At 43.4% G+C, this 27,947-nt stretch overlaps 3 protein-coding genes across 3 annotated transcripts; 2 read left to right on the top strand and 1 right to left on the bottom strand.

The window, feature by feature from the left end:
* Positions 1–151: 151 nt before the first annotated feature.
* On the top strand, positions 152–7,659 carry LOC121608365 (peroxisomal succinyl-coenzyme A thioesterase-like). The gene is made up of 10 exons (XM_041939623.1): positions 152–359; positions 497–596; positions 1,725–1,915; positions 2,166–2,335; positions 5,194–5,313; positions 5,522–5,604; positions 5,689–5,782; positions 6,070–6,150; positions 6,599–6,740; positions 7,520–7,659. The coding sequence occupies exons 1-10, from the start codon at positions 164–166 to the stop codon at positions 7,657–7,659; spliced, it is 1,317 nt and encodes a 438-aa protein (XP_041795557.1). The 5' UTR covers positions 152–163.
* Positions 7,660–15,268: 7,609 nt separating this feature from the next.
* Positions 15,269–21,660, top strand: LOC121608364 (acyl-coenzyme A thioesterase 5-like). The gene is made up of 10 exons (XM_041939622.1): positions 15,269–15,473; positions 15,636–15,735; positions 15,813–16,003; positions 16,412–16,581; positions 19,057–19,176; positions 19,635–19,717; positions 19,847–19,940; positions 20,297–20,377; positions 21,289–21,430; positions 21,524–21,660. Exons 1-10 carry the CDS (start codon positions 15,281–15,283, stop codon positions 21,658–21,660), a joined length of 1,311 nt encoding a protein of 436 aa, XP_041795556.1. The 5' UTR covers positions 15,269–15,280.
* Positions 21,661–23,958: 2,298 nt separating this feature from the next.
* On the bottom strand, positions 23,959–26,434 carry LOC121608568 (E3 ubiquitin-protein ligase TRIM21-like). The gene is made up of 2 exons (XM_041939897.1): positions 26,328–26,434; positions 23,959–25,776 (listed from the first exon to the last, which is right to left on the bottom strand). The coding sequence occupies exon 2, from the start codon at positions 25,765–25,767 to the stop codon at positions 24,124–24,126; it is 1,644 nt and encodes a 547-aa protein (XP_041795831.1). The 5' UTR covers positions 25,768–25,776; positions 26,328–26,434; the 3' UTR covers positions 23,959–24,123.
* Positions 26,435–27,947: the final 1,513 nt, after the last annotated feature.

Genomic DNA, 27,947 nt, shown 5'->3' with positions numbered 1-27,947 from the left:
GTCGGTAACTTTGGTGTTAGAAATTTGAAGATACAAAAAATATTGTCTGGTGAACTGAATCCACATTTCTCCTTCTAATGGCATCTGTCCAGTCAGATAGTTCTAATTTATTGTTTTCCATGTGTTCACATATCTGTTATTTCATCTGTCAGCTCAGTTCAGGATGGACAGGAGACAGTATCGTGTGAAGCTGTCCGTCCAGCCGTCCAGAGGACTCGTGGATGAGAAGTTTATCATCCTGGTCCAGAACACTCCACCTGGTTTCTGGTTGACAATCCACGCCCTCCACAAGTGTGAAGATGGACACAGCTGGGAGGCGTTCGCTCACTACACCACCAATGCTACTGGGACTGTGAATGGTACATGTTTCAATACCTAAACTTGGAAAAATCAGGAAAATGAGTTTGGAAATGTTTACAGTTATCGAAAAGTTTGTGAATTTCAGAAACACAGCCACTGCCTGAAAAGAATGAAATAATTTCCTTTCACTTTACAGTCTCAGAGGATCCCAGTCTGGGTGGGACATATTCTGGGGTTGAACAGATGGGTCTCCTGTGGAGCCTCAGACCTGTTCCAGGCAGCAAACCTGCACTCAGGTGGGGTGGAGAGGTTTTTTTATTTTATTTTTATTTAACCTTTATTTAACCAGGTAAAAGACCCATTTAGATCATGATCTCTTTTAGAAGGGGGACCTGGCCAAGAGGTCAGCAGCACACGTCACAATGAATAACAGACAGTAAATAAAATGAAAGCGCAGCCAATAACTAGGTCAAAGGTTAGCATATAAAGTGCAGCAGTGGAAGTACAGTAACAATTTAAAAACATGAGCATTGTTCCCGTGTCTCGCGATGACTATCAGTCAGTAGACAGCGAAAGTCAAATCAGACTGGAGGGTATTCCAGGCTGATGGGGCGGCAAATCTGAAGGCTCTTTTCCCCTGTTCAGTCCTGACACGAGGGACAATCAGGTGAATGATATCACTAGAGCATAAAGCGTAGTGGCTTTTAGCTCTTTGCATAAATGAACACAAGTACGTTGGAACTAGGCCAAGAAGAGCCAACCAATGTATGTACCGGCGCACACTTAGAGATGGCCATCCAGATTTGGCATAGAGTTCACAGTGACGGGTGAGTCTGCTACAGCCAGTGACAAATCTCAGCGCACAGTGATAGACGGTGTTCAGGGACTGAAGACATTTAGCTGAAGCTGTCATGTACAGGACATCACCATAATCAAGCAGAGGTAAAAAAAAAAAAGTTGCAGAAACAAGATACTTGCGAGCTCGGAGAGAGAAACAGGATTTGTTTCTGTAATAGAAACCAATTTTAATCTTGAGCTTAGTGGCCAAATTTGCAATATGCACTTTAAATGAGGGCTCCTGATCAATAAGAAAACCCAAGCACTTGTAATTAAAGACAAGTTCAATGGGAACACTTCGTGAAGTTAAGATTGAGGGGACGTTCCATGGTAATTCACCAGATCTAGAAAACACCATCAGTTTAGTTTTTTGTGCATTTAAAACTAATTTAAGATTTTGCAAACAAGATTGAACAACATTAAAAGCAGATTGTAAAAACTCAAGAGCCAGCACACTTGAGGTTGACCAACAATAGATGACAGTGTCATCCACATAAAAATGGTAAGAGGCAAGAGGTTCAGGTGATGCCAATCAATAATGAATCAATCATGTGTATCAGAGTTGACTCTTTACCTTCATCCCTCAGGTTGAGGAAGGTGAATGTCCTGACACCCATGGAGGTCACAATCTCGGTGTACCAAGGCCACCAGACTAAAGGCTTCATGGATCAGGTGCCGCTGGCCAGTACAGTGGTGGAGCGCTGGTACATGGCGCCCGGTGTCCGCAGGGTCCCGATCACAGAAGGCGGACTTACTGCAACCCTGTTCCTGCCCTCAGGTAAGACCAGAGGAGAGTCTGGAGGAAGAACATTCTGAGCAATGACCAATGGACTACCGTTCACCATGAAAATTATGGTTCCATATTAGTTAGCTGCAACTGGTCGGTACTGTTGGAATAACTGAAAAATGAAGGCAGGAAAGACTCAAAAATGTTTCCATCAAATGTAATCTCAGAGTGCAGGAACATCTGAAATAGACCCTATTGTTGTGTAAACTGAACTGTTCTTGGTGTTTTGACTTGTTTCAAGGACTGGGACCTTTCCCCGGGCTCTTGGATCTGTGGGGTGGTGGGGGGAAGTTGGTGGAGTACCGTGCAGCGTTGCTGGCCTCCCACGGCTTCGCCTCCCTGGCCCTCGACTACCTGACACCAAAAATCACCATGGAAACTGGGAAGATAGTGGACAATGACTACTTTGAGGTGAACCCAATAAGCTTCTAAATACAAAAAAATCTAATCAGTGTTCATTCAGAATACCTCAAATTAACTCAAGTATTTCGTGAAAACCTTGATATTATGGGAGAGAGCAGCAGAACTCCACAACACACTGGTATATTACCCCCTGTGGCCAACACGTTAGCAAACAGCTGCCCCCTCCACATGCAGCAGATGTAAAACCATATGGCATTGGTTTGTATTTTTGGTTCAGTGTTGGATCTCACCTGTTGATGTATGATCAAATATTATTGCTTTGCTTTTATTCCTCACAGTAACTGTTTCACCTCACCTCCTGACATTGACAGTGGGCTACGCCCATACTTACACAACTAGAGTAACATCCAGTCGCCTGGAGGACAGAACTAAAATGCACCGCAGTCAAATCGTTGAGCCCGGTGGAATCTCAGGTTTAGCCAAAGAATACAATGTCTGTTTTTACCAGATATCCTGCATAAAACTCACAACAACCAAATTTGCTTTTTAAATTGCAAAATTCCTCGCAAAAAAATACAGACAAATAGAGACATGAGGCGCCCTGAGGGTTCATGGACTGCAGCTTGCATACTGGTAATAGTCATTTTTTTGGGTGTGACATAGAGTCACATTGCGTAAGGATTGTGTTGAGTAGGTTAAAAGTCTTTGCTGCCTTTCCAGGATATGTGTGTTATTTCTGTGTGTGTTTATGTGTCATTAAACCCATGATAGCAGCTGGGGCCCAGAATCTGGATACCGGGAATGGGCAAATGAGCTGAACCTGTTTTTCAACAGGTTTGATTCCACTCCTACTCACTGCACAGTCCGTGCATAGTCCCAGACTGCTCACGGACTGTGCAGGTCCGCTCTGCGGGGTCGTTCTGCACACCATCAACATGAGCCTCAGCCTGGAGAGAGTCCCTGCCTTGTGGAAAACTTCCTGTTTGGTTCCAGTGCCAAAGACTGTGCCTCCCAGGGAGCCCAACCGCTTCAGGCCTGTAGCCTTAACTTCTCACCTGATAAAGACCCAGGGGAGGATTACACTCAACCATCCCCATCACCTACTGAGCAGCGAGCTGGACCCCCTACATTTCACATACCAATCCGGCATTGGTATCATTTACCTGCTGGACAAAACTCTTTCCCCCCTGGATAGCACTGAGAGCATGGTAAAGGTCATGTTTTTGTCTTTGTTTCTTTCAACACAATCCAGCCATCACTGCTGAGGGGGGAGCTGGAAGGAGCTGGAGTAGACTGTCACCTGGCTGCATGGACCATCGACTACCTGACTGACAGACCTCAGTATGTGAGGCTTCAGGACTGTGTGTTGGATGTGGCAGTTTGCAGCACCGGGGCTCCACAGGGTACTGTGCTCTCTCCTTTCCTCTTCACCCTCTACACATTGGACTTCAGACACAACTCAACCAGCTGCCACCTCCAGAAGTTCTCTGATGATACAGCCATCGTTGGATGTGTATCGCAGGGGAATGATTTGAATACAGGGAAGTCATCGCTAACTTTGTCGACTAGTGTGGACTAAACCACCTAAACATCAATGCCAGCAAGACCAAGGAGATGGTGATAGACTTCCACAGGAAAGCACTACATCAGTGAACATCCAGGGTTTGGACATTGAGATTGTGGGGTAGTACAAATACCTCAGTGTGCACCTCAACAACAAACTGGACTGGACCACCAACACAGATGCCGGTCGTCTCCAAATGCCGTGAAGACTGAGGTCATTTGGAGTATGTAGGACACTATTAAAAACATTTTATGACTCTGTGGTTGCATCTGCAGTCTTTTACTCAGTGGTCTGCTGGGGCTGTGGAAGCTCTGAGAGGGACAGAAAGAGACTGAACAGACTGGTCAGGAGAGCTGGTTCTGTCCTGGACTGTCCTCTGGACACCACTGAGGATATAGGTGAGAGGAGGATGTTAGCCAAGCTGACATGCATCATGGACAACCCCTCCCATCCCCTGCATGACACTGTGGGGGCCCTCAGCAGCTCCTTCAGTAACAGACTGCTGCATCCACCCTGTAAGAAGGAACGCTACCACAGGTCCTTCAACCATCAGCTGTCAGGCTATTTAACTCAGGCATTGTGTAATGTAGCACTGTGTTCACGCACATACTGTTTTTTCTCTGCACAACTGTAAAACATCCATCTATCTCATACGTGTATCTTTATCTTCTGTGCAATAGAGCAAATACTCTACTTAACTGAACAACCATGTGCAATTTTTGCCTCAATCCTTATGTAATTTTTCAAGTCTATAGTCTCTTGAATAAAATACACATATATATAGTCAACTTCTTTCTTTCTATTTTTTTATTTTCCATTACCTTTAGTATTGCTATTTCTACTGATGCTGCATGTAAAACCAAATGTACCCAGCTGGGGATTAATAAAGTCAATATACATAGTTAACTAGATTCACAGCCTGGCAGCAGTATAAGTCTCAATGTGCTGCAGGTGTAAAAGAAAAGTTCAGAGAAGTTTTAACTGAAAGCAAGGCAAGGATCAAACTGGACCAGGACCAGGTGATCAATCATAAACCTGGGAAACAGGCAGCGTCAGGAAGTCAAAACTGATAAAGGTTTGAAAGCAAGGGCAGATGCAAACCAGCCGACCTCGTGGAGTACTAGTACATCCAACACTGAATATTATATAAAATAACCAAAATACAGACCGTTTGTCGTCATCGCAGGATGTAGACTGAAACCAGTCTTGGTTGATATGGATGCTCATATAAAACATGACAATCCACACAAACTACAAATGAACTATATCACAAAGTGTTCAGAGCCTGGCCTCTGTGTTACAGCTCTAACAGTTTGCTTTCTGACATGTTTTCCTGCTGCAGACGGCCTACAGAGTCCTGGAGCAGCATCCTGAGGTCCTCGGCAGCAGGATCGCCATGCTGGGTCTTTCCTTTGGCACCAGTATGACCCTAAAAATGGCTGCTTACTCTAAAGTTATGAAGGTAAGGTAAGAAGCTGAAAGCTACTTTAATCATCATGATGCGAAGTGACTCAACAAAATTCACCTGCTCGTCCTTACTGTGATCTGCAACTGATTCCACTGAAATGGACTGACTTCAGTCTCATATTTGTCTGTTTTCCACAATAGTTCTGCGTCACTCATTGGATGTGTGTGTGTGTGTGTGTGTGTGTGTGTGTGTGGTCCCTCAGCTCAGGTGTGTGGTGTGTGTTGGTGGGAGTCATGTTCAGCCCATTGAAGGATCTGTGGAACAAATACTGAGTTTCTCTCAGAAGTAAGTTGTAATGGAGTCATCATCAGTGAGACCGGTGGAAGATGGAGTTTTTTTTTTTTTAACATTTTTTTCTTGTCCAATCAGAAATGCTGGTAAGACTCGCATCAACGAGGAGAACCAGGTGATCTATCGAAATCTACAGCTGCCCATCCCGACTGACCCTGCATTCAAAGTGGACGTGAGTATCACCAGCCAGAATTTCTCTCTGTCTCTCTACTTTTAGTACTTTTATAGAACAAAAACCGATGAGCTTAACGCTCTTTGAATCAGAACAGTTTTCTGTCAGCTGTGAAATGGATTCATTAATAATCTTTCATTTTCTGCTGAAGCTACAAAAAATGTATTCGGTATTTGTAGATAAATTTTGCTCTCTAGCTTTGAGTGATGTCTCAGAAATCCACAGATAAATGCTTCCACATGAATATTTGAAGGTGCTGAATGCTGCTGCTGGTTGTCTCTGAGCAGGTGGGACGACTCCAGTGTCCTCTGCTGCTGGTTGTAGGTGAGGACGATCAGTGCTGGCCCGCCTACGAGTCTGCCATGGACGTGAGTTTCCTCCAAACATCCTGTTGCAGGATTAAACTTTACTGAAACTGAATAGTTTCTGGGATATGTGGAATTTCAAAACAGCCAATATTCAATAAAGACAAACAAAAAAAAAGACATGTATTGAGTTCTCTCAAACACATTGTCAGTATTAAGTTTAGTACACCATACACCAGAGACACATCTCCATCTGGAGAAATATAAAATCTTCCTTGCAATGCACCCACTGTCCGATGATGAGCTCAATGCCGCTCCTCGCACTGTGCTACAAGGAACAACTCATGGTTTTTGGGATGTGGTGGGCCCAGAAATGTTCACTTTGGCTGAGGTTGAAACCAAAAACAGTCGAAAAAATTACAAATGATATGTAAAGAGTGCAAATTACAACAAATGAAACCATCTGACAAATTTGAGATTATGTTCTTTTACTTCCTGTTTTTACTTCCAGATGAAGGACATGATGCAGCGGGCGGGGAACGACCACCTGCTGACTATCCTGTTGTATCCGAAAGCCGGTCACCTGCTTGAACCTCCGTACACGCCGCACGCCCGATTCACCACCTTCAGAAGAGTCGACACACGTGAGAAGGGTAAGTTGACCTTCAGACCTGGACCTGGACCTGACAGAAACTGAAGTTGAATGATTCAAGGTGTCACAATCAGGACTTCAGGCTTGACTTTTTTTTTCTCAAAGATATTTTTATTGAATTTTTTCACACATTTATGGTACAAGTATAAAGTAGTGACAGGCAGCTTGTAATATACACAGTCAAGCAGAACAAAAAAGATAATCCTGTCCGTGCACAGTAGGGAAAGAGTAAAAACACAACACAAAACAAAAGACCTTATCTAACCTACCCAACCTGCCCATCATTTCCAAGCCAGATTTTATATAAAATAAACAAAACAAGTAGATCACATGTGACCGCTGGATGTCGGGTTCCAATCTAGGAAGGTAAGAAACAAGTAAAATAATAATAATAATAAATAAATAAAATAAAGTAAAAAGATAGATATATGTATAAATTATGAACCCACACATTGACCAAAAGGAGGCATCAAAGAGAGGACAGATTTATACACTTGGTATTGCTGACGTAAAAACAGGGAAGTGTGAGTGAGGGATCAAATCCCTAGCTAATTTGAAGGTTATGAAAGTATTTCAGAAAAGGTCCCCACACTTTTTGAAACTTTTCTTTGGAGTTACAGGTGGGTAATGTATTTTTTCAAGGTTTAAGCAAGACATAACATCAACCACTGAGCATGTGCGGGCGGGGCAGCATCCTTCCACCTCAGCAAAATTGCACGTCTGGCCAAGAGAGAGAGCTTGACTTCTGATGGATGTTTCAGCTTCCTGTTGTCTTTGCAGTTGTGGCTCTGTGGGGTGGAGAGACGGTGGCACATTCTCACAGTCAGGAAGACGCCTGGAGGAAGACGCTGGACTTTCTGAGGGAGAATCTGTACGGCAGCACAAACCCTGGTGCAGCTTCATCCTGCAAGAACAACTAATGATTATCAGAGGTTCAGGACGTGAAAGTCTCATTATTTTTTCCCCATAGACAATGTTGAAGCACTTCTACAGCTTGATTTGACGTCAATAAAGAAAAATTCGATAAAAACAAGTTTTCAGAAGAGATTTAAAAGAAGATACTGATTTTGCAAGTTTGAATTTGTGGGGCAGTTTTTCAGCGTTGATGTTGCCTGAAAGCAGTTGATACAGTCAATAAAAATCTTTGAAATGAAGCAGTTCATGGGGCAGTTTGCTCTAGATTTGAGGTGACCTTATGGTAAAAGTTCAGTCTGCTGTAGTCTCACACCTGGACATGGCTGGAAAACTCCTTCGGTTTGGTCTTTGAGATATATTTTGGATCTTTCGAAGTAATACCATTTTAAAGTTGACCGACCAGTTGCCGCATCTGCATTAGCATAATCCAGGATCAACATCTATGCAGATGAGCCTGTCCAGTGTGACGCACCAGACTCAGCAAAATCAGATCAAACTGTCAAACCAGCAGTGCTGATAAAATACAAATCAAGATTTTGTCACTGGCAATGGTGGCCGAGGCTCAGGGGTATTATGGTATTCAGAGCCAAACTGATGTCCAAAATGTGACCTCACAGATAAACTGGTGGCCATAACATTAACCTGCAGAATCATTACATCATCTGGGAGAGTCCTTTGTTTCTGTGTTAAGTAACATTGAGGATCTCGTAAAGAAAATGTAAAATGGGAATGCAGAGCAGGGAAAAACACTTCCACAACCACCAGCCTCTTATTTTCCCACATCAGTCGCTCGCTCCCTGCTGCTGCTCACATCCAGTTCTGGTGTTGGCCTACAAGGCACCAACAGGAACTACTTCTTTCTACCTCCAAAGCAGAGTCAAACCCCACACCATGGCAAGACTGTACACTCCTCTGCCTCTGCATAGTCCTTTCCATAGCCGACATTTTGACTTGTCAAAGCAGGAAAAGTAAGTAAGTTATTCTGTAAATAATAACATTAACGATGGCTCCATTCACTCACTACCAGAGTCGCGGTTCACTGAAATGAAATGTGTCCACCATTAATGCTATATCATATGCATACTTAATTGCAGTGCAAACATAGTCAAAACATGTCAAAGAAGAATAAATGCAACGACATTGTCATTCATCAAACACAAGAACAGCAATCTAGTGTTCACAGTCCAACACGATGAAGAATGCACAGACTTGTGTAGCAGGGAAACTGAACAACCATTCAACAAGCACATGGCTCAACACCAGAAGGCCATCTCCTCAGGTCAAGACACACAGTTTACCTGAAAGATAAGGGACACTCATTGGTGAACAAAAAAGTACTTATTTTGAATATGGAGGACAGAAGTTTGGAAAGAGGAGTGAAGGAGGCTATTAACATCGAAGTAGAGGAAGTCATCCCTCAACAGAGGAGGCGGTCTATGACACCACCTATCCGCCACCAACACTATCCCTTCATCCATTCCCAGGGGATTTAACAACTACTCACATTTGGCCTAATGTGACAACACCAACGACTGCCATTTACAGTTGGTGTTGGGTGGCTCCAGTGACTCCAACAGGAGCACTAAGGAACCAGGTGCTATGAATGACACTGATAACAACCACACCAAGGTAAAATGGACTCCCCACCAGTCAGAGCTGAGGAAGTCCCTCGGATGACAGGCGAAACATTTCAAGTATTTACAACCGAGTCCAGGTACCCTAAATTCAACCCTTCTTGGATAAACATGACCTGGATGAGGGAGACCCATGTGACCCAGGCCTGAACAGTTAACAGCGGGAGGTCTTGTGTTGACTGCAAGTAGGACAGGCCTTGACGAATTCCTGGGCATCCTCCTGCAAGGTGGGCCACTAGAAGCATTAGAAGAGGGCATGCCGTGTCCTTTGAACGCCAGGGTGGCAGGAGAGCTTGGAGGAGTGGGCCCATAGTAACACATCTGACCTCAAGGCTGGGGGGACGAAAGGCAGTTTGGTGGGCAGGAGCTGGGGCCCGGCTGTCCTTCTGTGGCTGCTCTCACCCTCTCCTCAATGTCCCAGGTCAGCGTGGCAACCAGGCAGGAGGTAGGGAGGATGGGCTCAGGTCTCCCAACATACTCCTTGGTCCTCAGAAACTGATGGGAAAGGGCGTCGGGCTTCGCATAGCGGGACGGTGGACGGTAAGAGATGTCAAAGTTGAAGCAGGCAAAGGATAGAGACCAGCGGGCCTGGTGAGCATATATACTCCAAAATCTTGTGATCGGTCCATACCAGAAATAGCCTCTTGGTGCCCTTCAACCATTGGCTGATTTGGTGCGAGGTGAGGTCACCTTCTAGAATGAACAACAGGTGGTGAGCTCACCAGGCACCAAATCAGCCAATTGCAGGTGAGCAAATCAGTACTCTGCTTTCCACCATCGGAGGTCAGGCTTGCACAGATTTGGGTCTGGGTATCAAGTGCATTGGCACTATCAGCTCAAGGCATGTCAGTGGAGCTACCTTGATGAAAGACAATGATCTGATGAAGAAGGGATGTGGAGCTTTCGATTACAAGTCTGCTGAAGAGCTGATTGCCGTCAAATGGTATGACAACAAATGTGTCACCCTCCTTTGCAACGCCTGTTCTATCACACCTCTTTCAACTGTCCAACGGTGGAGAAACGTCTCTTTAGCCGCAGCCCTACTTAGAGCCCCTAAAGCTAAAGAGTGCTCAAAATGTTTAGCATATATTAAACCTTAAGAGCTACAAATGGAAACAGAACATGGCGTTTCAGTTACTCAGTGGTGCCTTTTGTGATGTTGCTGTGAGAGGAGACTGAAGCTGAACTTGAATAAAGTTTCAGTCGCAGTCTTTGTTTCCAGACCCAAACCAAAGCACAAGACATGACGCGTGTTTGTGGACTGATCTTATAATCAGATGTACAGGGATCCAGATGGTGAGTAGTTTTTACAGTAGTCTGTTTCTGTGGTTGTGTTGATGGAATCAACATTAATGTGAAGAGTTAATTTTAAGTAACTTTATGTCAGGCCGATACTGGAAAAGAGGACTCAGGCGCAGAGTACACAGCAACAGAGTTTATTAAATCACAACTCGCCAAAGACTACTCGACAGGCGTGAAAACAATAGCTGTGAAATTACTCTTAGCAAATACTATGAGGACCTGACTGTGGTCTAGGGAAACAAAACAAATAACTAGAATAACGTAAATCACTCAAAGAGGAGGAATATAGGCTATGAAACTTAAGAAACAATAACCGCTCCAAAGGGAGGAAACAAAACAAGGCTATCAAAATTATTCAACGCAGGGATTAGACCACTACAAACCAAAATACGCTCCGCTAAAAAGACGGAGGATTATCACAATATCTCGGGGAGGTTAGAACATAAAGCGCTCGCTAGGAGGGAAGGGAAGGAAAAGGCAAAGACGAATATACAGGCTATGATAAGACAACAAAAAACGCTCACACTGAGGATAAGGAAATTTCTAGTAAACAAACAAAAGGACTATGAAACGAGAACAACGAATACACTCTTAAGGAGAACTTTGGAATAACGAGGAATTAACAAAGGAACAGAAAGCTCTGACTAGACTATGAAACTTTATCAACATAAAACGCTCACGAGGAGGAACAATGGCTTACACGAAGGGATGATCTGTGGCTGTGGTTCAAGAGTAGGCACGGGTGATACGACCCGGGACCAGCATCTCCTGAATGGATGTCGAAAGCCCCTTCAAAAACACGTCGTACAACGCCGTCGAATTCCACCACACACACTGGCACGAGACAAGGGAGACGCAGACTATTTAAACACATGGAGGGTAATAGGTAACAGGTGGAGACAATGGGTAATCAGGCTGACGCACCGGTGACACATGAGGGAGGGCAAGTGCTCTGAAACGAGAGGAGAATTAGATTCAAAAAATAGAACAGGGGATGACAAGACAAAAACCCAAGACGAGACAAACCTCACCGCGGTGTGACACTTTAAAGCTAAATGTCCCCAAAGTTCATCTGATAATGCTCACTGCTGTGAAAGGACCGAATGTTTAAGTAAAGCAGAGAAAAGCGACAACAGTAAAGACTGTAGATGAATAATGAATGATGAGTATGTGTACAGTAACTCACAAGAATTTCTTGAAACACCAGAATCTGGACATGAATCTGTCAAGGTAACTGGGTTCATGTCAGGGAACTTATATTCATCAGTGAGTCTCAATAGAAGGTGAGACACAGTAATTCATCTGGAACAGGACAGCACGAACAGTAAAATGCAGAAGTTTCCTGATTAACTATTACTTGGAATTATAATGATGCATCAGCAACACATTAACCTCAGACAGCAAGCAGCTTTCATGGCTAGCTTGGTTAGCGGGAAAGCACTTCATGTCAAATTGTGTTTGCACAGCATTCATACAAAGTGCTTTACATAAAGAGGCAAAATAAAACCGCAAAAAAGTGCCAATAAACAAAAACACCTATTTGTACATTCACATGAATAGACATCCACACATATGCAATCATACACACTCTACAAATACAGTGTGTTTGTTTCAGGACATGCTCGACAGGAAAGATCTTCAGTTTGGTTTTAAAAGAATAAAAATGGTAAAACAAGTGTAAGATCAGCAGACAGACGGCTCCATTCCTTAGGGGCATAAATGCTGAATTACAGTCATTATAAAAGAATAACCTCAGATGTCGCTCCAACAAGGACATTTTGGAAGGAGTTAAAAAAAAAAAAAAACCTCAGCCACATGACAAATTGGTGGATTGATGGTAAGAATGTCAGTTAAAGTGTCACTGCTATGGAACTGAGCGAGTAAGGAAGGGAAGTTAAAGTGAGTACCTGCTGGTGACAGATTAATCCAATGATCTACTGATGTGCCACTTTAAAAAAACAAGGTGTTAGTACTGTTTGACTCTGCTGTTGGAGCAGCAGCAGCCTTGAAACTTTGAACCCAAGGAGGTACAGCAAGTCCTGCCAGTGACAATATACTGTGTGCCATCACTTGTGGGCCTTTCTCTAATCTGATGCCTCCATCAGCAGGATGTTTGGCAGCACCTTCCAAAACTCAGGAAAATTATTCACAGCCACATCTCAAGGATAAAGGTTAAAGGATATATTTACATCTTAATGCGATATTAGCTTCAGGTGAACATCAGAATGCACTTTTTCTCTTCTGTCACTCATTTACTTTAGAAGTGGAGCTCTTACTAGCCAGTGTGGACAGCAAGAACAGTTACATCAACCAATAACTATTGTCAGTAATGTTTTAAAATATACTTGAAACATAGTTATTGGCCAAGTAGGTGGAGTAGGTGGGGGCTCAAACTCTGGTTTTGGATGGTGAGAGCCTGAGAGCAGGTGAGTGTTGGTAACCCTGGATCTGAGCATTTGAACAAACAAGTGATGCTGTCAGGTCAACTGAATGCACCATTTTCCATGATAAGGAAAAGAAAAGTCCCTCCCCCTAGTGGAATCTGTCCAAACATATAGTTTGGTTTTTACTGGTTTATGTTATGTCAGCTCAGCTCAGGATGGACAGGAGACAGTGTCGTGTGAAGCTGTCGGTCCAGCCGTCCAGAGGACTCGTGGATGAGAAGTTTATCGTCCTGGTCCAGAACGTCCCTCCTTGTTCCTGGTTGACTGTCCAAGCCCTCCACAAGTGTGATGGTGGACACAGCTGGGAGGCGTTCGCTCACGACACCCCCAATGCTACTGGGACTGTGAATGGTACATTTAAGTTTCTATAAAATGATTGAATTACATAAAAATTGACATCAAAATGAGAAATAATTTTTGCCTTTTACAGTTTCATTGGATTCCAGTCTGGGTGGGACATATTCTTAATTTGAGCAGATGGGTCTCCTGTGGAGTCTAAGACCAGTTCCAGGTAGCAAGGTAGGTATGTGTAAAACACACCCTGTGTGCAGTGCGTGTGAGCGGTATGTATGCAGAGGTTGCACTCAGTGTCCTCACGATGGGCTGGGAATGTGCAGACCTGGACGGGCGGGGCTCACAGAGCGTGGTGGGGAGAGGAAGCAGGACGGGAAGTGGAAGGGTGAAACACTTCGCTTTGGTTAATTCAATGGTGCCTTTTTGTGTCCAGACAGAGTGATGTTGCCGTGGGAGGAGCTCCACCCAGTCAGGCTGAACTCCAGGTGAGTCAATAAAATGCAGATGTACTGAACACACACCAAAGTGTCTCGACACCCGTCCTGAAGAAGTCTGCATCTGTTCTCAGTCTGCTTGTACAGTAAGTTTTTCAACATTTAACGATAAACGAATTTAAGGTTATTTCACCATCAGACAGGAAGAATTTGCTGAACTCACAGGGCAGTACAGTGTGACCTGACCACGAGAAGTCTGTCTGTGTGATAAAAGAAATGAAAGAAATGAAAGAAATGAAAATGAAATGAAACCTAAAAATTAGTTTAAGTATTTTCTTATTTCTCATTATGACTGCACGTTGGCGAAACCGGCTGCTATGATATAACTTGAATAAAAAAAGAAATTACACAAAACACAAAAGGAAAAATAAGAATTTCTGTCAAACTTCACGATTTGTGTTTTTAAATTACATTTACAGTGAAATATTCACTTTTTGTTTATTTCCATTTTTAAGTCGGACAACATGGTCAGAATATACATCAATCCAGTGTATCAACGAGTTGTGCAGTGAAATTAAATGAGCTGCATGAACAACACAAATTCAGCTCTCTGCTCATATAAATATCTAAAGTGGCTGATGATGGTAGATACCACTTTCAGCATCCTGAGTTTTAATAAAACTGACACAAATAACTTAATTTAGTAAATGATGAAATGAAGGGAGAAAGAAGAGGGAAAAATTTTAAAATAAGTTGTTCTTTGTTGTTTAATTTATTATCATTACTATTCCCTTCTTTTCATAAGATTCATATATTTTTCATTGTTTTAAGTATGGTTGTCTTCAAACATTCATATCTATGCTGATACTGTCCATCTTTTTTGGTTATGCTAAGAAATTTGTAAGGACACAGTGGAGGAAGAAGATCATGTAATGAGCGACATCATATATTTATATACCATGAATCATGAATACTACTCCAATAATATATCTGTTATTGAATTAACTCTCACTGGGTTGCACATTTCTGTTTAAATGTGGGGGATGTTGTTCAGCTGTTAGCTTGGTAAGGCCCTATGTTTTAAGACGTATTGTCTCAAGGTGTTTGCAAAATAATAACCCATCAAGCCTTTCAGAGTCAGTGAAAGCTGCAGAGGGGCAGACTTAGGTGTGGTGAACCTGTGATCAGGCCCCTCCCTCCAGGATCCTGCTGGACAGAGTTTGTTCGTCAAAAAAATTCAGCTCAACTGGTCTGACGGAAAATCTACAGGATGTTGGCAGCCAGCCAGTGCCCCCCCCCGGCTTCCACCTTGTTTGATTTGTTGTATTTAGTTTGTCTTTACCTAAATAAATGTATATTTAGTTACAGCTAGCGTGGTCTCATCTCAGAAAACAACACGACAGCCACCGTTGTGTTCAAATTACCAAGACAGGACGATGATTCAGGCAAAACAAACAAACTGTGAGTGGGAGCCGTTCAGAGTAGCTCTGATTTGCTTACCTGTCTGCTCAGTTCAGGATGGACAGGACGTGTCCTGTGAAGCTGTCCGTCCAGCCGTCCAGAGGACTCGTGGATGAGAAGTTTATCGTCCTGGTCCAGAACACTCCACCTGGTTCCCAGCTGACCATCCATGGCCTCCACAAGTGTGAAGATGGACACAGCTGGGAGGCGTTTGCTTACTACACCGCCAATTCTACCGGGACTGTGAATGGTACATGGTTCAATACCTAAACTTGAAAAATTTAGAGAAATTAAGCATCAAAGAATCAAAAAGTTTTTGAAATGCAGAAAAACATGTTTTAAAAAATTATGACACTGCATGGAAATGGTGAAACACCAAAATGAGAAATAATTTTTGCCTTTCATTTTACAGTCTCAGAGGATCCCAGTCTGGGTGGGACATATTCTGGGGTTGAACAGATGGGTCTCCTGTGGAGCCTCAGACCAGTTCCAGGCAGCAAACCTGACCTTAGGTAGGCCAACAAGGATGGAGCTGTTCAGATGAATCAATTATTAGTATCAGGGTTGACTCTTTTCCTTCATCCCTCAGGTTGAGGAAGGTGAATGTCCAGACTCCCATGGTGGTCACAATATCAGTGTACCAAGGCCACCAGACTGAGGGCTTCATGGATCAGGTGCCACTGGCCAGTACAGTGGTGGAGCGCTGGTACATGGCGCCCGGCGTCCGCAGGATCCCGATCACAGAAGGCAGACTTACTGCAACCCTCTTCCTGCCCTCAGGTAAGACCAGAGGAGAGTCTGGAGGAAGGTGTCCCGCGGGTTGAGGTCAGGTGTGACGTTCTGAGCAATGACCAATGGACTACCGTTCACCATGTCACAACTTATACTATAACTTCAGTATAAGTTAGTTTTGACTGGTCGGTACTGTTGGAAGTGAAAAATGAAGGCAGGAAACACTCAAAAGGGTTTCAAATGTCAGAATCAGATTCAGAATCATCTTTATTGCCGAGCATGTGTGCACATAAAAGGATCTGATTCTGGTTTAAACATTGTGCTCAATGTTCTTGAATAGAAAAAAAGACACACCGCTCAACGAGGACAGTTAAGCATTGCAGAGTTGCAGGAACATCACAAATAGACCATCACTGTAAACTCTGAACAGCTTTTAACTTTTTAACTCATCTCAAGGGGTGGGCCCTTTCCCCGGCCTCTTGGATCTGTGGGGAGGTGAAGGGAAGTTGATAGAGTACCGCACAGCGCTGCTGGCCTCCCACGGCATCGCCTCCCTGGCCCTCGACTACCTGACACCTAAAATCACCATGGAAACCGGGAAATTAGTGGACGAGCAGTACTTTGAGGTAAATCTGACTCAAACAAAAAATCTAAAAGATGTTCATTCAGAATGCCCCAAAATAACTCAAGGATTTCGTAAAAACATAATGTAAAGTCCACAACAGTGGACAGACACAGATCTGACATATCAGCTTTTAAAGCAGTTGAGGCTGACAGGTTAGCAGACATCTGCCTACTTCCACATGGAGCAGACACAGGACAACATGATCCTCCCACTGCAGAGGGGTTTGTGCCACCTGATGAATACATTTTTGCTCCTAAGATACGAGTCTGCACATTTCTGCCAAATCAAAGTTGAGATTTGTACAGCTTGCACAGTCACAGGTATGTGAAAACAAATTCCAACAGTTTCTGAATGTTTGTCGTCAGATCGAAGGAATATAGATGAAGAACGTCAGACTTGATGAGCTCCTGAGACATCCAGTTAACTTCTATTTCGTGTCTCAGTGCTAAATGTCCCCTTACTGGATATGCTTTACTGAAAATGAGAAGACAACAGTCTTGCTCTGAAAGATCATAACAAAAGACAAAGCACAACTTTAGTCAGCTGACAGTGAGAGGAAAGCTGAGAGTCAAAGATCCCCTCCCAGGTTACAGCAGTCTGCTTCACATTGATGGACCAGCTGCTGAGACATGATGAGATCTGGTTTATGGGAACATGTTGCCAATGAGATGTCAGGTTTGAGTTAGGTAGTATAGGTGTCAGACACTAAGTGACATCTAACACTGAATATTATATAAAACTAGACAATTCCGGCGCCGCCGAAATGTTGACAGTGGCACGAGGGGGCTGCTGGTCTTATTAACTGAATCAATAAACATGAATGAATTTAATGGAAATGAACCATCTCTATTATCATCCAAAGTTTCCTTTTACTAACAGAGCTAACGGTGCTAACACTAACAGCGCTAACAGAGCTAGCGGAGCTAATGCTAATGAAGCTAACAGAGCTAACATTAATGGCGCTAACAGGTAACAGCGCTAATAGAGCAAATGGCGCTAACGCTAACAGAGCTAACAGTGCTAATGCTAACGGTGCTAATAGAGCTAACGGCGTTGTGCCTGTCTATGTATATGAGGCGTCTGTGTGTATTTAACTGTATTTGTGTGTGTCTTCGTCTGTTTGTGTGTGTGTGTCTGCTTGAACTACACATTTATCAAATTGTCCCAAGTATTTTGAACAAGCAGCCCAACCAGTTCCTACATGGAGATGTGTCTGGTATATGTGTGTCTGAATGTGTTTGTGTGTGCGTGTTTAAGTTCTGCCCCACCTGCTGATAATTACCTCTCTACCTCTCCCACTTTTTACCTGTTCCTGAACAGCTACTTTTTCGCTGTCGGTTTCTTCCGAACAACTTGTGATTGTGACAAAACCGAAGCTGCTATCAAAAAAACGATTACACTGTGAGATGTGGACAAGTCTGGGCCAGATGTACGTGTGTTTTATGTCCAGATATTCTTTAGAAAAATGACTAAATGGTCGATTTAAAAAGACACACTCCGGCAGGCTGCGACTCAGAAAACAGGAGATTGTATGGGTTTAAATGGAGCAGCAGAAGGGGGCAGCTGGTGCAAGATCCCTCTTTATTTAAATTTGGTGGGGGCTAACCCTTTAAAATTGAACTTTGATGAGAGAAGAAAGGTTTGTCTACAAAAAGATCCAAATATTAATTGTCTCCTATTCACCGTTTGGATTTTATGGCAATTTTAGAAAAAAAAAAAAAATCAGGCGATTTCTCACTGGCTCTTTCACTCTAAGTGATGATGTCATCCACTCTAGGGGGAGAAATTCTGAGCATTTTTTGAGAAACTTTATGGTCTTCAGATGGTCATAGCTCGAAAACTGTAAGAGATATCAAAAAATGTGCCGGGGTTCATTTTGAGCCGACAAAATTATCTACATTTTAAAGTTTGAATGAAGTCTCTAGGAGAAAGTATGGCGAAGCAGCGGAAACTTGAAAAAGGCTGAAATTTGAGGAAATTTCCCATTCATTTCTTATGGGAAATTCTTTGCAGTTTTTTGCGTATAACTTTGCGAATTATTGACAAAATAGCTATAAAAGTCGTAGCACACCATTCCCGATCAAGCCGCACATTTTGATATATAGTTTGCGAGGGTTTTCTCAAAGCTGCGGGACTAGTTACGTGCCGAAATTCTGGCGGACGATGAAAAATAGGAAGAAAAAACGCGGGGGATAACAATACGCTCGCCTTCTGTAGTTCTTTGAGCTATAGAAGCTCTTTGAGCTATAGAAGGCGAGTAGCTCTTGCGTTGCCTCGTGCCACTAATGACCAAAATACAGACCAGTTGTCTTCATTACAGGATGTAGACTGAAACCAGTCTTGGTTGATATGGATGTTCATATAAAACATGACAATCCATACAAACTACAAATGAACTATATCACAAAGTGTTCAGAGCCTGGCCTCTGTGTTACAGCTCTAACAGTTTGCTTTCTGACATGTTTTCCTGCTGCAGACGGCCTACAGAGTCCTGGAGCAGCATCCTGAGGTCCTCGGCAGCAGGATCGCCATGCTGGGTCTTTCCATGGGCACCAGTATGACCCTAAAAATGGCTGCTTACTCCAAAGTTATGAAGGTAAGATAAGAAGCTGAAAGCTACTTTAATCATCATGATGCGAAGTGACTCAACAAAATTCACCTGCTCGTCCTCATTCAGTGCTAGAAGCTTGGTGACGGTAACGACCTGTAAGGTGGTGCAGTCGCTGCCGGTGGGTGTGGCTACCTTTGCTAATAGCAAAATGCTAATGAGATATTTTGGCAGGTGAGCTAACTGAAAACATGCTAGTTAGCCAGCAACATACTACAGCTAGTCTCACAAAATAGCTGGCTAGCTACCAGTTAGCAAGCTGGATTCAAACAAAACTGGATTAAGCCAATGATGAAAACTCACGAAATGGAAACAAACAGGGTGATCAGCCTGAAACAAAAAGAAACGCACAGCCAGTGTGCAGCAAGGAAGCCAAGAACTCACAACCGTAACAGTGTGTGTGTGTGTGTGTGTGTGTGTGTGTGTGTGTGTGTGTGGTGTCTCAGCTCAGGTGTGCAGTGTGTATTAGTGGGACTCACGTGCAGCCGGTTGACGGATTTTTAGAAGAATTACTGAATTTCTGCAGAGAGTAAGTCGATCTCCCGTTCTCAAACACTATTGATCCTGTTCCTGCTCCCCAGAGAATGAACCCTTTAGATTTTAATGGCGAGCGATACACACACATTGTGTGTGTGTGTGTGTGTGTGTGTGCGCACAGAAATGCTGGTAAGACTCGCATCAACGAGGAGAACCAGGTGATCTATCGAGATCTGCTGCTGCCCATCCCGACTGACCCTGCGCTCAAAGTGGACGTGAGTATCACCAGCCAGAATTTCATGTGTTTGGTTTTCTAATTGTGTTTTTGGCCTCAAAACAAGTATGTTTAGTTCTTTTATGGCGGATTTGCCTTTATTGACCAAGGTTTCTTCCTTTCTTTTATTTTATTTTTTTTGGCTTCTTACATCAGAACCAGTTAACAAATGTTTCTCGTCTGTGACAGTTGTGTGATATTTTTTTAGACTAAACAGGCAATGGGTGTAATTTTAATTTCCTTCATTTTCAAGTTTCCAAAAAATTAGGACTGTTTCCAAAGTCCACAGATAAAGGCAGCTCACTCCACATGAATATTTGAAGGTGCTGAATGCTGCTGCTGGTTGTCTCTGAGCAGGTGGGACGACTCCAGTGTCCTCTGCTGCTGGTTGTAGGTGAGGACGATCAGAACTGGCCCGCCTACGAGTCTGCCATGGACGTGAGTTTACTGACACGTGAACATCCTGTGTGAATGACGAGCTCGGCCGAAAGGTTTGCAGCCGCAGGATTAAACTTGACTGAAACTGAACAGATATCACTGACCAATATTAAATAAAGAGAATAAGACACTAAAAATAAGTTGAATAATTCATTATCTTATTAAAACTCAACCTTTTTTGTCTTTACTTTAACAGTTTAATTAAAATTTCTGAATAAAATAAATTTGATTCTGCACATAAGCAGCTTCAATAAAATATATAATGTGCGTTTTCTTCAAGGAACAAATGTTTGGGATTATGTCTTTTTCCAAGATCGTGTGCTAAATAACATATTAAATTCTCACACATTCAATAATAAGTTCAGCTTTAATGTCAGGTCAATAATGAAATAACAGCATGTTTGGACTGGAGCCAAAGGCGGCAACAGCCAATCGGAACAAGAGTCTCGTCAGCACCTGAGACAACGATAAAATGAGACAAACAATATGCATCAAGATCCAAAGACTACGACAGAAAGTACCAGAGGGCCTCAAATAGTCTGTGGAGTTCAAATATCGTACAAGGTTTTAAAGCAATGCGATGTTTCAATGTAATTTATTAACGAACATATTAATAGATTTTCTGTACATCTTATAAAAATGCTGCATTTTATATATTTAGTTAAGTTCACTCCATCAACACACATTAAGACATTTTATTTCTATCATTTGAAAAATATCCGACTGTAATTTAGGTCTCAGTTCTTGAGATTTCGTGTCTGTTCTGCAAAGATTCCTTGAAGTTCACATCAGTAAAACCAGGAGAGCGATATTAAAAACACACACATACAGATTATATCCAAGGAGCACAAATGAAACAAAGAAACCGTTTTACCAATAGGAGATTAGCCTTCTTACTTCCTGTTTTCCAGATGAAGGACATGATGGAGCGGGCGGGTAACAACCACCTGCTGACCGTCCTGTCGTATCCGAACACCGGTCACCTGATTGAACCTCCCTATACGCCGCACGCCCGAGCTGCTGCCTTCCAACCACCCACTGCACCTCAGCCGAGTAAGTTCACCTTCACACCCGGACGCTGTCGACGGATCTGAAACCGCAGGCTTGAGTTTTTACAGACGTCTCCGCTTCCTGTTGTCTTTGCAGTTGTGGCTCTGTGGGGCGGAGAGGCAGGGGCACATTCTCGCGCTCAGGAAGACGCCTGGAGGAAGACGCTGGACTTTCTGAGGGAGAATCTGTTCGGACGCACAAACGCTGGTCCAGCTTCGTTTTCCCGCCTGTGACAACAGCTGCTGATTAGCAGCCGAGGCTGGAAGTCCCATTCAGTTTGTCACACGAGCTCAGATTTTCTCTTAATGATCCGAAACAGAAAAGCATCAAGTCCTCACACAGGCCAGTGAATAGGCAGAGCTTTTGATGAATAAATAACTGATTAGTTATCAAAATTACACATTGCCAGACCTGTTGGTAAAACTGTCGTCTGCTCTCTTTTCATTCTAACTGTCATAATGTTCCATCAGAACGTGTCACTGCTTGAATAAAACACAAAATGAATCAGAGTGTGTCTGGGAATCAAACTTCTATGCATTTATTGCAGTAGAAACGCAGTCAAAGCACGTCGTGGTGGTAAATGGTTGCCAAAGTCATGACATCACTTCCTGTCTTGCCTCTCTTCTGCTCTCGAGGATGATGATAAAACCCATGGTGGTGACAAGACTGCCCCTCTGATCATGATTCCTGTCAATCACACCGACTACAACAAGATGATTTCATGTAATAAATGTACATTTATTGATTTACTGTGCGTATGTTGTTGTTTCCAGTGTTTATGTCTGATGTGCTGCACTGATTGTCTCACTTATTGAGCTGATGTCGTCTAAATTATTCTAATAACTGCATCACCTGCGTTCAACATGTGAAATCGTGAACAACAGTGAGCTCAGAAGTGAGGAGTGATGAGACAGAAGTCGTTTGTGTTGTGTTTGGAAAGCTACCATTACACACTTGACCACTAGATGGCAGTGATGCGTTGCTATTGTTACACGGCTGAACAGAAGAGGAAGAGGAAGAGAAGAATGAGTCGTAAAGTGATTGAAAGTCTCGCAATGTTGTTGTTAAAGAATGCGCGCCGACAGAAAAGTTAAAAAAAGTTTAAAGCTTAGCCGCAGGCAAGAGAGAAGGAAGCAGGTGAATTCTGGAAGTTCTAGAAAGGAGAGGTTAGATGTGCAGTTTGTTCGAGAGGGGGAGAAAAATAGAGCTGCTAAGTTAGGGAGAAGGCAGGTAGGTGGCTGCCTGGTAGGGGCTGATGATTGGCAAATGCAGGTGGACTTGGGAGGAAAGCTAGTTGTGCCCCAGGAAATAGTTTATAGTAATCTGAGGCCGGACATTGTCTTATGGTCCATGAGTAAAAAGACTGTGTATTTTATTGAGTTAACAGTCCCTTGGGAAAATTCAGTGGAGGCAGCTTATGAAAGGAAGAAGACTAAGTATGCAGATTTAAAGACAGAATCTGAGCAGAGGGGATGGAAGACCAGGGTCTGTCCGGTTGAAGTGGGGTGTAGAGGTTTTGTTGCAGGGTCAGCTGTTTCACTGTTGAGGGAGCTGGGAGTGCATGGGCAAAATTTAAGGAAGACAGTGAGGGAGATGTCAGATGAGGCTGCTAGGTCTAGTCAGTGGATATGGATCAGGAGAAATAATAGTAGTTGGGGGGGGGGGCATGCATGCCTAATCCAGCAGGAGAAGAGGTTAAAGTCTGAACAAGACACCTCTCCTCTGCTCTGCTTTCCCCGCCCCATCTTCTCGCTCTCCCAATAGGAAGAGAACCAGGAAGAGGAAGTTTAGATAAGGTGGGGGTGTGGCCAGCTAGAGTCTCTCTTTGGGACCATGCGGCCTGTTCAGGTAAGTTTGCGTTGTAAGATACAGAGTTGGCTTGTTTTTTGATCTTTTTGGTTGTTTTAGGCTAGAAGAGGCTGTTAATTCTAGTCTGTGGATTAGGCCTCCACCTTCAGCACCTTCTAAACTTTCTACCCCCTACCTGAACCAGGGTTTGCATCCCCACACCCTGCTTTTATTGGTGCAGTTGGTGAGTGGCAGGGGCAGATGATGGTAGTGTGGCAATCTGCAGTTACATGTGGCATCTAGGCCTGTGGTAGCATTGTAGCAGCTAACAATAGCTAAAGCGGTGGTAGTATGATAGCATCTTAGCAGTTAGTACTGGTAGCTAGCAGTTAGCATTAACAGTACAGGTGAATCTAGCTGTATTGTATAACTCAAACCTGAAATAACATTTTACACTGCAAATCATCTCAGCTGTGATTGGCTATTGCAGCTCAGGGAACAGCTGATGGTGTTTGGAATCACGTGATCCTGTGGTCGTTACAAACGCCATCAGCTCTTGATATCAATAAAAATAAATAAATACATAAAAAATCAGACACAGGACAAACTTTATGGTGCTGTTTTTATTTTAAAGAAAATGCGAGCAAAGTAAATAATTCCCGTCTCATTCGAAAAATACTCATGATTCAGTAATTTGCCAGAATGCAAAAAACAATATAAAGATATAAACAATGATTGGACAGCTAAAGGTCTGAATTTTGGCAGTCAGACACTCGACCGAGCAAAGTGATTAAATGTATTGATCACACTATGAAAAAACAACCCTGTATAAACAGTGTGCGTCACCATTAAATCTGAATTTCTCACATTAAATTATGGCGAATCTTTCCGTAGAAAATCGACTTGTTCTACTCCGCTTGATTGACAGCAGAGATGATCAGAGGCGCAGAGTTTTTACCGTTATCATTGACACAGGGACTGAAGTATGGGCAGAGTTTCCCAGTGAAGCAGCAGTCGGTGAAGGAGTAGAGAAGAGCTGCAGCATCAACGTCATAAAAGGAGACCAGACCCCCCTCATAGTCCACAAACACCCCCACCTTCTCAGGCTGAGACTTCAGAGAGAGACGGACTGAAGGGCCAGCGAGAGCTTTGTACTCATTTTTATTCCTTAACCACATCATCCAGTAACCGTTCTGAGGCCTCAGTGAGATTTGTCCCTTCCTGTTGGCCGACTCTCTGGCGACGCCTAAATCCCAGTCAGTCTTCCCTTTGACCTGAACCTCGTAGTAAAATCTTCCTGAAGAGAAACTCTGCTTCGCTAACACGCAAGCGCAATCAAACCTCTGTGGACCGTCGGGGAGATTCTTCCTTACATCACTGTCATAAACTTGTTTACCGTCATCGGACAGGATGAGTCTGTTTTGTGCTGTATCAGGATCAAGCGTCACTTCTGCTGCAAACCGCTGGACCCTCTTCAGCTCAAGGACCTCAGACAGCTTCTTCGTCTGTTCACTGAGCGTCTCCTGCAGCTCGTTCACGGCTCTCCTCGCAGTCCCCTCATATGAAGGCGGGCGGACGCTGACTTCTGTCCAGTCCTTGGTGGGTGGAGCGGCGTTCAGGGACGGGAAGCTTTGGAGGAGGAGGAGGTGGTCTTCAGACTGTGAGAGCTGCTCCACCTTGGTGCTCCTCTGCTTCAGCTCAGAGATTTCCTGCTCCAGCTCTTCGATGAAGCCTTCAGCCCGTTTCTCTGTCTTTCTCTGCTTCTCTTTGATCGTGTCGATGAACTCGGCCTGGCTTCTTTCGACAGACTCCTCCAGAGCGCTGAAGACCTGAACACCGTCTGCTGCCTCTCTGTCTGCGTCTCTCTTACTGAGCTCCACCGAGCGTCTGATCTCTTCAATCTTCAGTCGCCTCTCCCGGATCATCAGCTGAATTTCAGCGTCCGTCGTCCTCAGCTCGGCCTTCTTTCCCTCATATTCTTCCTTCAGAGGAGCGACATCGTGGTTCTTGTGGTCTAAAACAGCGCAGAGCATGCAGACGCAGGTCTGGTCGCTCTTACAGAACAGCTCCAGCAGTTTATCGTGCTTCCTGCACATCCCGCCCTCCGGGTCCTCCGCAGGGTCGATCAGCCGATGTCTCTTCAGGCCTGACTTTGTCAGGTGAGGCTCCAGGTGAGTCTGACAGTAGGAGGCCATGCAGACCGGGCAGGACTTCGGGGCCTTCGGTTTGGTTCCGGTGCAGACGTCACAGGGAACTTCTCCTGGTTTGGACACCGGCTGCTCTGAGCCGAAGCTGCCGGCTCTCTGTCGAGCCGACCGTCTGCACTGAGCGACCACCTCACAGATCAAAGTATTGACCTGCAGCTCAGGCCTCGTGTTGAAAACCTTTTTACAGTGGGGGCACTGACACAGGACATCACTATTCCAGTGGTCGGTGATGCAGGTTTTACAGAAGTTGTGTCCACATGGTGCACTGACTGGATCAGTGAACACATCCAGACAGATGGAGCACAGAAGCTGATGTTCAGTCAGCAGACAGCTGGCAGCAGACATGTCCACACTCTGAGGACGAAACGTGTGAAAAAACACAATAAATTACTTCGACTGATTTACTGGGACAGCTAATGGCACGGCCAGGGCCCCACTATGCTGCAACTAGTAACTATGACTCAATAGCAACAGTCACATTAAACCAGGTCATGCACTTCTGGACAATACAAATGGCATCTGAGAAAGCTAGCCTAATTAGCTAAATCTAGTAACACCAGATAAACTAGTCCTGGTATGTTATGCTGCTTTGTGAGGGTTAGACTGAACTACTTCTTTCCATTTGTACAAAGTTCAACAAAATCAATAACTAAGATGGTAAATTTAAAACTGATGTAACTTTCAGCTAAACTAGCTTCAGCTAAAGCGACTGCATTCAAACCTTCACTGGTTCGGTCACTGCAGTTTGGTTTTTACGTCTGTTTTGTAGTTGTGACAAAATTTCCATGTTGTTTTTAATCAAATGACACATTTCCACAGTATGACATTGTTTATATGGTCAAACAGATTAAATAAAAGACTTTTGACCAACTATTGGTTCAGTCTTTGTAGGACAGTGGACTCACCGGCGCTTTGAAGAGATTCTGAGATTTGTTGAGGAAAGACCCGATGGACTCTGCTGGACTCTGCTGGACTCTGCTGAGATTCTGTTGAGATTTTTTTTAGTTTCTGTTAAGTTTTTGTTAGTTTCTTTTTGTTAGTTTGTTAGTTGAGAATTTGTTGGTTTCTGGTTTCTTTTTGGTTTGACCTCGACTGCAGCTTCTTCTTCTGTCGCTCAGACAAAGTTTCACTTTCATTTGAAGAAATGTGTCATTGACATTCTTCTTCTTTCAGAGTTGCTCCTCCTCCTCTCAGTACTTGGTAAGTGATTTTTTAATATTCAGACCTTTTACTTCAGTAAAGGTCTTAATGCTACACTGTAAAACTACTCAGTATTGCACTGAAAATGTTCAGTAAGTATCGAAGTATAATCACAAAAATGTACTTCAGATATTAAAAGTGTGTGTCCCCTGTGATGGTATTTTATTGTATCTTATATCATTACAATATTATTTCCTGAGAATTAGTTAGAAAGCTAGAAATGCCATCAAACTTTCACAAAGCTTCTATTGTCACAACATTAGTACAAAATTCTAAATAAAAAATCAAAATTTAAATGAAAACTGACTCAGACAATTATTAAAATAGTTGCCAGCTAATTTTCGTGCAATGGACTAATTGATTAATAGACTCATAGTTTCAGCTGCTCTCTTACATACATCTGGGCAGTTTAATCTGGAACCAAATATATTTATGAAGCTTTTCACGTGTTTTGTATGCAAAAGCTGTCAAGTACAAGTACCTCAAATTCATTATTCAGTACAGTAAATGTACTTTAGTGATATTCTGCCACCGTCTTTGGAAACATCTTGACACAGATATGAAACGAGGTGCGTTTCTACTTGAATGGAAGGAGAGAGCAGCTAAAAGAACAACAGCTAAAAGTCCCTTTACAGTCCCACCAACACTCCAGAGTCCAGCTCTCTGTTTAGTCTGTGATTCACCTTCCTGCTGCTTTCCAAACTGTCAGCCATCTTTTAGTCATGTGACAGATTTCTCACTGATCACACTTTGGCGAAAAAGGTAAATAAAAGCTGATGGAGAACTTTTGGCCCTGGGACACAAATTCTTTGTGATTTTGAGGTTTCAGAAGTAAAGTGAAATACTTCCTTCAAAGCCCTGTTATGTTACATTAAAGTGAGAAAAAGCTTCTCACAGTGTCCAATAAAACACAGGTTCTTTCTAATCTGCACCTTTACTTCCATGCATTTTTTAATCTTAATTTTAAAATGTGACCATCTGAAGTTGTTAACTCCTGCATTCATGCCAGACTGGTGATTCAGTTATTGATGAGGGGTGAACATCAGGCTGTTGTTTGTTCTAATCTCCACCAGAGGGCGGCCTCAGCTGCCATTTATTCTCTGCAAACACTGGTTTGGTGTTTGTGTCCCCTTCTCAAACAAAACATGAGAAAAGCTTCACATTACCTTAAACACTGAGCATTCTGTCACATCACATGACCTGTGGCAACGCCCTCAGGTCATCGTCCATTAATGTTCCACCTCTTTCATCTCAGCATTTACATTTTGCAGGTGATGAATTTTAGAGACGCGTTGGCCTCCTGAAGCAGGTTTTGTTCCAGTCGT

Source organism: Chelmon rostratus, chromosome 6 (genome assembly GCF_017976325.1).
Source record: "Chelmon rostratus isolate fCheRos1 chromosome 6, fCheRos1.pri, whole genome shotgun sequence".
Lineage (NCBI taxonomy): Eukaryota > Metazoa > Chordata > Actinopteri > Chaetodontiformes > Chaetodontidae > Chelmon > Chelmon rostratus.
This window is presented reverse-complemented; position numbering and strand designations above follow the sequence as displayed.